This window comes from Drosophila santomea, chromosome X (assembly GCF_016746245.2).
Source record: "Drosophila santomea strain STO CAGO 1482 chromosome X, Prin_Dsan_1.1, whole genome shotgun sequence".
NCBI lineage: Eukaryota > Metazoa > Arthropoda > Insecta > Diptera > Drosophilidae > Drosophila > Drosophila santomea.
Genome location: NC_053021.2, coordinates 20749996 through 20762012, shown reverse-complemented (window position 1 = coordinate 20762012; position 12017 = coordinate 20749996). Strand labels below are relative to the sequence as shown.

The window sequence follows — 12017 nt, the reverse complement described above, 5'->3', positions numbered from 1 at the left end:
TTTCCCTCTTCAATTGTCATTTAGTTTATAAGCTTGGTAGTTTTTTTTTTTGTTGACATGTCGGACAGCGATACGGATCCCGAGGAGGAGCTATTTCACCTAGCCACCGAGCATGTGGCCAAACAGTCGACCAGCATTGGCTCCGCGGACCTTCTACTCTTTTACGGATACTACAAGCAGGCCACGAACGGCCCCTGCGAGGAGCCAAGTCCGGGTCTGCTCCAATTGAAGGCCAAAAGCAAGTGGCAGGCGTGGCGGAATCTGGGAACAATGTCCCCCTTCGCTGCCAGGCAGGCCTACGTTCAGAAACTGCAGGAGCTGCAACCCAACTGGCGGTCCCGGCGCAACCCAGGGTGGGTCGTTCACTCTATTGAATCGGCTCCACTGGAGGACCAGCGGTTGGACAGCGAAAAGACCCTGTTTGACCACGTCAAGGAGAACAATCTAGAAAGGCTCCGAGAACTGCTGCAGCCCGATGATTTGGTTAAGCTGGACGAGCATGGCATGGCGCTCATCCATTGGGCCACCGATCGCAATGCCGTCGAAATCATCCAGTTTCTGGTCCGGAGTGGCGCTAATGTAGATCAGCGAGATGCGGAACAACAGACACCGCTGCACTACGCCGCCAGTTGTGGACACTTGGAGGCGCTTCTATGCCTGCTGGAGCTAAGGGCCAATCTGGAGCTATGCGATTCAGATGGACAGACTTGTTACGACGTGGCTGACGATGAACAGATCTGCCAGGTGCTTCAAACGGAACGGAAACGACTCGCTGGATCCGCATCCTGATGCCAAAATCTTAAGTCGCTAGGTGCTCTTTTGCTTTAAAGTCCGCAAGGTGCTGTGAACCATTGTAAATCACCGACAAGTTAAAAAGCATTTGAGTTATTTTTACGATATTTAGAAGTGGAACACATTTTTAACATTTTAAGTTGTTAAGTTCTTTGGAACTATAATAAACATTCATAAATGTAATTTTGAATATACTTTTCTCCAGAACTATCTAATGTAATGGAATTTTAGGAAATCTTAACATGCAGCAGTAACTACAAGCGTCGTGGTCTGAAAAAGAAAGAGATGGACAGCTCTTTTTTCTTTGTTATTCTGATGAAAAGCTGTGATGTATTTCTTATAAAGCTGCAACTCTATCTGAAAATCTTTTGTATTCTTCAAACACCATTGAATGGAAGTTATCTTTGAAGATTAGCTTATTGCCTAAGGAGTAAATCCAATGACACAAGAATGAATTTATGTTACTAACGGATGTATTTTATTGACAATGAAATAAGGGTTCGTTTGCAGTGGTCGATCAATGCCTACTTCCACAGCTTCTTGATAGACATGTTCTTTTCCGAGTCCTTCTGCATCACCTTGGCCACGGCCATCTCGAAGTCCTCCTGGGTGACATGGACACGGCGCTCGCGCAGCGCATACATGCCGGCCTCCGTACAGACGCCCTTAACCTCCGCACCCGATGCACCTGGCATAAGCTCGGCTATCTTGCGCAGATTAATTCCACGCGTTAGGTTCATCTTACGGGAGTGAATCTTAAGGATGTCCAGACGCGCCTCCTCGTTTGGTGGCGGGAACTCGATCTTGCGATCAATGCGGCCGGGACGCAGCAGAGCGGGATCCAGAATGTCAATGCGATTGGTGGCCATGATCACCTTGATGTTCTTGGTGGCCTCAAAGCCATCCAGCTGATTGAGTAGCTCCAGCATAGTACGCTGCACCTCGGAATCGCCGCCGGATCCCGACTCGATACGCGACGAGCCAATAGAATCGATTTCGTCCATGAAAATAATGGAAGGCGCATGTTCGCGGGCCATTACAAAGAGTTCTCGCACCATGCGCGAGCCCTCGCCGATGAATTTCTGGACCAGCTCCGAGCCAGAGACACGAATGAAGGTGCACTCGGTATGATGGGCAACGGCCCTGGCCAGTAAAGTCTTTCCTGTACCCGGAGGTCCATAAAGGAGCACTCCCTTCGGCTGGGCAATACCCAAAGCATCGAACAACTCTGGATGCTTTACGGGCAACTCAATCACCTCCTTGATCTCCTTAATCTGTTTGTCCAGGCCGCCAACCATTTCATATGTGGAATCAGGCACTTTTTCGACCATCATAAGCGAGACCAGCGGATCCACCTTATTGGGCAGAATCTTGTGCAGCGTATAGCTCTCATTGCGCAGCGCCACACGGCAATTGGGGGTAACGTCGTTAATATCTATGTTTTTGTCCAGGTCGACGACGAACTTGCCCTCGGGATGCACCTTGACCAGCACCTTCTTCTTGTCCATCGGTTTCACAACCTCGCCCACATAGCTACCCTGTTCCTGGAGCAGCTGCAGCTCCTCCCGCAGCATGCGAACTGCAAAAGAAGTGCTTATTAGGATTGGTTTTTAAAATAAGCAAGTCCTTCGGTTTTCAAAGGCAAAATGCTATGATGAAAACAAATAATGATACAATCTTAAATAAGAAAGTATATTTTTGGTTCTCAGTAAAGATGTGCTTAAATTTACCTTGGCATAAAGTGCCTTTATAGTGATTGTGGGCATTTATCCCAAGATTTTTCAGTATATGGTTGCTATGTCCCATAGCTAACCCACAATGGAAACAACGTGAAGTGGATACCCTGCAGTAAATTTACCTTTAGCATTGAGCTCATTGCGCTGGGCTTGCAGACGTCTTAGATTCTGGTGCTTCTCGGCCACAACCAGCTGCAGTTCCTCGATCTTTTGGATGTAGTAGGAGCGGAATCCCTCGCCTTTTTGGTAGGCCGACTCGATTTCCATCTGGGAAAACAGCATTAGTTTTCCGCGACAAAACAGCTAAGGAATTCAAAGGCACATACCCGATTCGTCACCGTCATTTTGTTTGCCGGACCTGATTACAATTTAATTTGTTATTATTCGTCGTGTTTCCTTCACAATGCTTAAACTTTGAGTTAATTTTGGTATTTTGTATGACTCGGCATTTGCTTTTGGAGATGGAACATGCCCCTTATCGCACTGCAGTCAGTCCACCGATATCACAGAATAATCGGAATCGATAAAAATAGCTAGGTGGGAAACCTAGCTAATGTTCTTAAATTAAATGTTTCACTAGATGATTAAAAGAAGATATTAAAAATATGTAGGTATACGCGTTACTCTTAGAGAATAAGGGTATTCTAGATTCGTTGCAAAGTGTGTAACAGCGAAAAGGAAGTGTTTGCTTATGTTTTACTTACATATATTTTTAATCATAATCATTTTCAAAGTCGAACAGGACTTGTCTGTCCGTCCGTTTGTTTGCCCGTCTCTCTGTCCGTATGAACGTCAAAATATAAGGAATTATAACAATAGAAAAACTGTCAGAAAATTTCACATCCATAGAAGCAAATATAGCCCACGCCTTGGAAATACATTCTATGGTTTTTTTTTTTTGGTACTAACTATTTGTTTCAGTAACATCTAGCGTAACCCCAAATATTTTCGGAATTACTCCTGAAATCAAAAGTTTACAGCATGCCATCAGATCAGATCAGATTTACTAGTTGCAATCGCTTTTCCCGAGTATGAGTATGTGATAGTCGACTAAGGCGTTCTCTCGTAAAGCAATTTATAAGTAATTAATTATAATTGATAATAAAATCAATAGAATGTAATTGTATTTCTTATAAATTATGAATAGTAAATGTGCATGAAACATCTTGTTAATCAAAAACAAAGTTGTCGCCTGATTTTCAATATTATCGTTCAAAGTTTCAAAAAATTTTAAGTTCAAATGGGTTCCGTCTATTCATCAAAATGTGCTTTGAGAACAAAGTACTGATATGTTTTGACGCAAAATAAAAAATATATTCAAAATCCCCTGCCGAAAACCGAACAACTTCCCACACTTAAACCTTCTATTTTGTGCAAGAGTACAGATCTCACAATCAATTTTCTTTCGTTTGTTAAATTTATATTTGAAAGTCTAAAATGCCGGCCACCAAGGGACTTCTGTTCAAGCGCTACATCCGGATCGAGTTGAACTTGTGGCGACGGACACTCTTCGAGATCGCCGCCCTGGTGATTATGGTCCTTGTGATCTTCTTAAATCCCATTGCCCACTCCAAGCGACTTCTCTACACGACCACCGATAACGAAAACGAACAGAGCATCGTATCCCACAAGCTGCAGGACATAAATATATTGACGTAAGTGCAAGCTCTTTAAATGGGTCAATTTTGAGCGTACTTTTTGAATGTAGCTCCTTTCAAAGTTGGTCTCAAATTATGCTAATAACTCCATGATTATATTACTTTCCGCAGACGCATGGCGGACTCGAAGCGGGAGAAAACCAAGTACATTCTAGCCTTCACGCCCAAAACGGATTTCACGTCGGACGTGACCAAGAATGTGGCCAAAACGCTGGAACTGAGCTCAACGGTGGGATACGAGAGCGAGTCCGAAATGCAAAATCAGTTCGACGAGCGGACTACCCTGGCGGGCATTGTTTTCAATGAGCTCCGTGATGGGGGCATTCCTCTGACGCTATCCGTCTCGATACGATTCCCCAGCGAGTTCCGCACAATCGCTCCGTTCCTCACCGAAGATCGCCTGTGGATAACCCGCTGCTCGGGTCGCATTAATCACGCACGGGATCGGGCCAAGCACGATAAAAAGCAGGATATATATATTCGCGAGGGTTTCCTGCAGCTGCAGCATCAGATCTTTGTGGAATGGTACCACCTTTTGACCAAAGACTCGGTCACCCCCTATAAGGAACCCAATGTCGAGGTCTACAACATCCTACTGAAGGCCGCCGACGAGCCGTGCTCCGTGATGAGTGTCGCCCGGCTGCCCACATTCTTGTATAACTTTATATACCTTCTGCCCTTCCTGAATATCATCAGAGTGAGTACGCCACCCAAGAACCATAATGACATGAAATATTAGAAAGCTCTCTGGCTCTTTCCCAGAACGTGGCCGCCCAGGTGGAGGATGGTGTGATGGTGCACCAGTGGCACTACGGCTACTCCTTTGGCATGCAGTGGGGCATCAAGTTTTTGGTGCTATTTCTCAGAATGTGCATTTTGGGTACCATATATACAGTAATGGTGTTGGTGAGTCCGTGTCACTTGGCCGTACTTAAAACTGAAGTAATTTAACCAATATATTTAGACCTTTTGGGCATTTGGAATGCGTGAAGGCGAGTTTTCCGGCACTGGAACGATAGCCTTTGTCTGTTTCATCATAGTGTACACCGTGGAGATCATTATTACCGGAATGGTGGTGGCCAAACTGTTCGCCAATCCCACGAATGCGGTCCTTTTCGCCTTGCTGCTCTGGCTGTTCATGTACGCGGCATTCTGCATTATCCTGGAACGCTACTGGGACATCCACAAGTACTATGTGTTCTTCATCCTGGTGGCTTTCTGCAACTGCCAGATGCACTTCAGCATGAGTTTGTTCAGGAGCTGCATCGAGGAACCAGAAATGGTGAACACCATCGATTTCGTTGTGATCTTCTCATCGGCCATTAGCTCGGCCTTGATTTACTTCCTCATTCTACTGGCGATTCAGTGGCGAATGCCGGGCACCTTCCTCAGTCGGCGTGTAGTGAACAATAGGCCTCGGAAGATACAGGATTCGGATAACACCATTATGTATTTGGGCAGGGCTCCGAGCTTCCAGAACTTTGAGTACGGTGATGTGGGCAGTGTGGAGCTTTTGCGATTGCGTCATGTCAGCACATCACATCGCGACTCGGAGCGAAAGATCCTGAAGAACATATCCATGCGAATCTATCGTGGCGAGGTGTTTGTGATTCTCGGCCACATTGGCTCCGGTAAACTTACACTTCTGAGGATTCTGGCCGGCCTCAAGTTCCCACTTCGTGGCAGTGTATTAATTAAGGGCAATAGCTATCAGCCCAATGGTAAGTTGGTTAATCTGGTAGAGTAAAAGGGTGCACTAGATGCGTCGAAGTGTAATTAACAGGTACTTAACCGGAAGCGTTTCCGACCCTTTAAAGTATATATATTATTAATCAGGATCATAAGCCAAGTTAATATGACCATGTCCGTTTGTCTGTCCTTATAAACGTCGAGATCTTGGGATCTAAAAGAGCTGGGAACGAGTAAGTTTGCCACGCCCACTCGAACGCCCACAACCATTAATCTAAGCCATCTGCATGCTTAACCATAAGATTTCTGCTCCATATCTCCCACTTTCTCGCACTTCCATTAGCTGGGTGAGTGAGGGGTATCTAATAGTCGAGGTACGCTGTATGACTACCCATACTCATAAGAACCAATTCAACTAGGCGAAGCCCGTCGCATGGTGGACTTCCGTTTCGATGAGCATGGGCTCAACAAGCACTTGACCGTGGAACAGACCATCGACTACCATGTGCGCCTGAAACTGTCGCCCAGCGAGTCCGATCGCTACGAAATCGAGAGGCGCAAGTGGTTGGCCATACTGGATCAGCACGTGGAGAGTCGGAGGGTCCGGATCGGAAAGCTGAGTTCGGGCTCCATGAAACTGGTGGCGCTGTGCTGCTGCCTGGCCGGAGATACGCCCATCATTATAATGGAGGAGCCGACCACCCAGCTTACGGGGCGGGAGGCGCAGATGTTTTGGGCTATTGTCCATGCGGAGAAGGAAAATCGTGCCTTTATCATAGCCACTTACAGTGTTGGCGAGGCGGAGCACGTCGCAGATCGCATCGGGATCCTCAGCCTGGGCGTCCTGGAAGCCAGTGGCACACCATTCTTTTTGCGAGCCAAGTTCAGCAGCTATGTGGATCTGGTATTTATAAACCGATTTTATATCAACAGATCTATAACTGATAACGCGTATCGGTCTCTTTTTCAAGGTCATCATCAAGAAGCCTCATGTGCCTGATCAGCCTATCACTGACTACATAAACCAGATTATGTACAACATCGAGCCGGAAAATGAGATCGGTGATACCCTGACTTACAGGCTGCCTGTGATATACCGACCCAGGCTGCAGAAGCTACTGATTCACCTGGAGATCGATCGCAAGATGCTGGGCATTGAGAATGTGAGAGTGGTGGGTGCGGAACTCTCCGACATCTACATGACACTGGTCACCTCGTTTCGACTGCAGCAACAGATGATTCCGGATGTCAGTACGTATAAAGCCATCGAACCTGGGGTAATGCCTATTTGGGGGCAATTATATTTAGCCATGTGAAAAAAGAACTATTCAGCTACAGATTAAATGTAAATTCTATCCGTTTCTGCAGCGCAAACATTTAAATACCAGGTGGTTTCCAAGAGTCAACTGACCAAACAACGCATGCGAGCAATGTTCTACAAGAAGATGATCCACACGGCGCCCAATGTCTGGCCCGTTATCATGATCTTCACCAGCTTCGTTTTGATTGCCATCATTGCACGTCTGTCCGTGGCGCTGGATGTGCCGAAAGTGCGTCAGAACTCGATTCATATTGGTTTCAACGATCCAGAGGACGTGCTCAAATACATGCCAAATCTAAAGGGATGCGGGTACATCGACATCCAGTCAGCGGTGAAAGTTAACGAGAAGAAAAGCGTCGATGTCTCCCGAACTTTTGATGACGAATCCTTCGTTTGTAAAAAAGGAAGCTATCGGAACGATCTTAAAAAGAAGAACGAGCTAAGCAGTTTTGGGGCAGTGGAGGCGGACGGGGAGGAATATCTAAACGGCTATATAACTCAGGATATATTTCACTCGGCTCCCATGATGCTGAACTTACTGCATAATGTTATACTTAGGTAAGAATTATTTTAAATTATTTTAAAAGACTTCTCTTTTAATTGTGATAAGATCTTAATAGAATTAAGTTGGATTTAATGTATAATCCAGGGGCTATATCATTGATCAGGATCACTAGTCGAGTCGATCTAGTCTTGTCTGTCCGTATATCTGTCCGTATGAACGGCGGGATCTTTGCAACTATGAGAGCTAGAGAGATGCAGTTTCTATTGGCGGCTATTTTGCAGTGCACATTTTGTATCAAAGCTGTCTCTAAAGCAGTTTTAGTCTTTCTCGCATATATTTTTAATAGCCGAGTGACAAGTATTTAACGATACGAATTACCTAACTAAAGAGTTCTCTGTGGTCTTTATTTTCAGACTTTCATATCCCGAGCAAAAGGATGTAGTTGCCCTGGTGGAGAACCATCCGCTGCCCACACGGCTGTCTCGGAAGATCAATGTGCTGGACAACAAGATCGCACACATCCATGTGCCATTGGTTGTCGGCTGCATCATACCGCTGACCGTGTCCGTTTTCGTCATCCCCCTGGTGGAGGAGGAGATGTATGGTGTTCGATTCCTGCAACATATGGCCGGACTTGGCTTGAGGGTCTTCTGGGGCATCAATCTGTTTTGGGACTGGTTCACCTTCTTCGTCTACTCGATCATCCTTGTGGTTATCATGAGTCTGATGGGCATCGGTGGCTTTGGGTTTGCCGAGAACGCTATCCTGGTGCTACTGTTGACCATCTTCGGACTGGCGGCCCTGCCACTCACCTACCTGGTGTCCATGTTCGTGAACAAGTCGATGGTCCGGGCATTTCTCGTTTCCGTACTCCTGCAGGGAACATCCGGCCTGGTACTCTATATCATATACTGGGACGTCGCGAACAGCAATAAGATCTTCTTCTACGCCGCCTGCATGTCGCCCGGATTCTCGCTCCTGGACGGAGTTAGCAATGTGTACGCCCGGTATCTGGAGCAGGAAATCTGCGTCGACAAGTGCGAGGCGCACGACAGCTGCACGAAGGAGAACATGAAGGAGGTGGTGCCGAATTGCAAATGTGAGTCCTCGGGCCGGGTAATCCATTATTTTCCCTCTATTTTAGTTTTGTTTTTAAGCAAACTGTTCAGTTTTTATTTATCTTAAAATGCCATTTAAAAATCTTGGTGCTATTATTGGTCATGGCTTATTTTTGGACCGTTTTCTTAAATTAAATTCCGTAAATGTTTTATTTTGATATTAGTTAAGAGACCATCCGGTTTCGTGCCTTATTTAATAAATCAAATATCTTCAATAATTTTTTTCGTAGCAGTGCTTAATCCGAAATCTCATGAAAATTGCATGATCCTAATATGTTGTGTAATACTTGCAAATTTCTTGCCAAATTAATAAATATTTATTTTATGTAATACTTTTTTTCATTGGTTTGCTCTAGTTGACACTCTGTTCAAGTGGGCTGCTCCGGGGATTTTACCTCCCATTGTGTACATGTTATTGTCTGCTTTATTTATCTTAATGCTGATTTTCTGGATTGAGCTGCATCGCAGGGAAAAGAAGTTTCATACACCCAGAGAGTGAGTTTATAATATATTTATATGTATCGACCTATAAACCAAAACCGACTCTCCGGCAGTCTTCGTAATATGAGAACCGCCACCTATCCCTTCGACGATGGTGATGTGGCAGACGTGAAGCTAAAGATCGCCGAAGCGGATAACACCAAGGCCAAGCAGTCCGTCTTCTTAGTGGATCAGGTGGAGTCCAGGGTCCCAACTGCAGGCAAAAGAATACACACTGTCTCCTTTGCCCTCAACAAGTGAGTGTGGAGTAGTCCCCTATATATTGTACATAAGGATATAAAACTCTTATCTGAAGTATAGATTTTCAATGTGGTTCACTAGGCGAGTCGATTGAGACTGTCCGTTTGTCTGTCCGTCCGTATAAACGACCAGATCCTAGAAAGCTGCGATTAGGCATGCGATTTTTGTGTTACAGAACGTCAGTTCGCTATTTTACAAGTGGTGTTTTCCCAGAAGCTCGAATTTTTCACTTATTCACCAGGTGTATGTTTTTTTCTAGATACATGTGCATGGGCATCTTCGGGCCTCGCAACTCTGGCAAGAGTCACTTGATAAGGCAGCTGGTGGGCCAGAAGGGATTCGCATTTGGCGAGATCTACATGCGAGGCCTAGACTTCAAGTATGATCTGGAAAGCATCCACACCTACATGGGCTACTGTCCGCAGCACAAAGGACTCCTGAATGAGCTGACACCGCGGGAGCACATTCGCCTTTTGTGCATGATCCGTGGTGTTCCCGAGGCTAAGATCGGCGAAAAGATGCATGATCTGTGTCTCATGCTTAACATGACCGGGTGGATGCACCGGAAGTGCAGTTTGCTGACGGCGGAGAAGCGGCAAAAGTTAAAAATCGCCCTGGCACTGGTGGCCTACAACAAGGTACTCGTTTTGGACGAGCCCACGTGCGGCATGCCGGCAACTACCAGGCGGGAAATCTGGAACATCCTTCGGTATATCCGATACTGCGGCAAGACGATCATTTTTGCCACCAACGATGAGCTGGAGTGCAAGATCCTTGCCGACTTCATTATCCTGTTTCAGGACAGCGAGATGCTGGCCATCGGCAGCCTGCAGTATCTGCGATACAAGTACAGCCACGGATTTTACCTGGAGATCCGGCTCATCCGTGATGGAGCCACCCTCGCCGAATCGGAGGAGAAGTGGGTTTTTACATAGCTATGACTTCTGGCTCATGGCTTAATAACCACTTTTTTCTCTCCTTCAGTTTGCGTAAGGATGTGGAAAATTTGGCCAAGTTCGTCAACTTCCTGCACAACCGATCTGAGCTAGTGTAAGTGCTTGCCTCCTGCTATATAAATAGCATTACTTTTAATATCATTATCGTTTGGATGGGTTTCACTTTTACTGGATCATAGCTTGAGTTTGGCTTAAACAATCATTTTTGGGTTACACAACAAAGATTTTATAATAACTTATTTTGAATAATTTATGTTTCAGAGGACGTCTAAACAATTGGTTCAAGTTCTACGTGCCCGTGGGCCACATCGTTTACTCATTTCTGTATGGCGCCATGGAGAAGAACAAGTTGCGTCTAAACGTGAGTGACTACTGCATCTACCAGGCGGACATGATCAGTGTGGTGGCCCAGGTGCAGGAGACACGGGCCCAGTTGAAGCATCATCTCGTCCAGACGGAGGGTCCGCTTCCCCTGGACACAACAACCACCAAAAAGGGCAGGGGAAAGAAGTGATTCCGAGCATTTATTGGGGAAGACATACTGTTTTGCCACGCATATTTTATAAACTTTGACATTATACGTTTTTAAACCGTGCTGAAATGAGAATGACTTTCATTTTTCAACCCCCTAAAATCAACCAAATCTGAACTAAATCTGAACACATTTGTATGTTCATAGACTCTTGGGCCGACTTACTCGGAGGTCAATGTCTGGCCTCGGTTGTCCAGACGAAGGCCCTTGGAAATGTGGGCTTTCCCGTTGTCAACGATTGAGAATCTTGATGGTTCCACACGTGTGGTTTTGCATAAATAATAATAATCACTGGGAAAGTTTGTAGGTTCTGGGAAGTTCTGCACGTGCCCGCGTTCATTTTTTATTGTGTGCTCAATAAAAATCATAGTACCACTGACACTAGCACCAGCACACTAGCAATTGATAATTAATGAATGGGTAGTTCAGCGACAGAAGTTATTTTTTATTAGTATAAGTTGCTAATGCTGTGAGTTTTCAGCAAGTATTCATTTCAAAAATAATAATTGAGCGGATTAGATTTGATTAGGTAGCAGATTAAGGAGTATTAAAACTAATCTGGATTTGATTTTTAAAGTTATCACTTAGCGCGCGCAACCGTTATCGATAGACGAATAATCGATGCTCATATTTTTGGCGTTAGAATATTTCTCGCTCTCCCTTTCAATGCCAGCTGACGTAACAGTTGCTATTCGTGCTCTTTGTCGCCGCTAGTACTGCCCACAATTTGGTTTTAAAAAAGCCGTTTTTAGGGGACTAGAAAAATTTGTACAATAAATGACAATTTGATTTTACTTTCGTGGTGCTAGTCTTAAATGTAGTGCCCATTGGAAATTAAAATTCATGAATATTGTATATTTTAGAACGATTTTGTTAGCCCATAAACAAAATGATTATATAAAATGCCATCCAAAAATTCCACAGCTGAATAGACAATAGCTGAAATCTGACTGCTCAGCAATGCTCCGT

At 45.1% G+C, this 12017-nt stretch overlaps 3 protein-coding genes across 3 annotated transcripts; 2 read left to right on the top strand and 1 right to left on the bottom strand.

Annotated features, from left to right (window-relative positions):
* Positions 1 to 57: 57 nt before the first annotated feature.
* On the top strand, positions 58 to 975 carry LOC120455185 (acyl-CoA-binding domain-containing protein 6). The gene has a single exon (XM_039641123.2). The coding sequence runs from the start codon at positions 58 to 60 to the stop codon at positions 787 to 789; it is 732 nt and encodes a 243-aa protein (XP_039497057.1). The 3' UTR covers positions 790 to 975.
* Positions 976 to 1247: 272 nt separating this feature from the next.
* LOC120455183 (26S proteasome regulatory subunit 8) lies at positions 1248 to 3014 on the bottom strand. Its single transcript, XM_039641118.1, has 3 exons — positions 2855 to 3014; positions 2651 to 2795; positions 1248 to 2371 (listed from the first exon to the last, which is right to left on the bottom strand). Exons 1-3 carry the CDS (start codon positions 2870 to 2872, stop codon positions 1317 to 1319), a joined length of 1218 nt encoding a protein of 405 aa, XP_039497052.1. The 5' UTR covers positions 2873 to 3014; the 3' UTR covers positions 1248 to 1316.
* Positions 3015 to 3801: 787 nt separating this feature from the next.
* On the top strand, positions 3802 to 11117 carry LOC120456594 (phospholipid-transporting ATPase ABCA3). Its single transcript, XM_039643503.2, has 13 exons — positions 3802 to 4183; positions 4298 to 4883; positions 4949 to 5092; positions 5151 to 5907; positions 6295 to 6779; positions 6847 to 7126; positions 7244 to 7754; positions 8115 to 8800; positions 9176 to 9314; positions 9374 to 9556; positions 9820 to 10479; positions 10545 to 10610; positions 10778 to 11117. The coding sequence occupies exons 1-13, from the start codon at positions 3966 to 3968 to the stop codon at positions 11028 to 11030; spliced, it is 4968 nt and encodes a 1655-aa protein (XP_039499437.1). The 5' UTR covers positions 3802 to 3965; the 3' UTR covers positions 11031 to 11117.
* Positions 11118 to 12017: the final 900 nt, after the last annotated feature.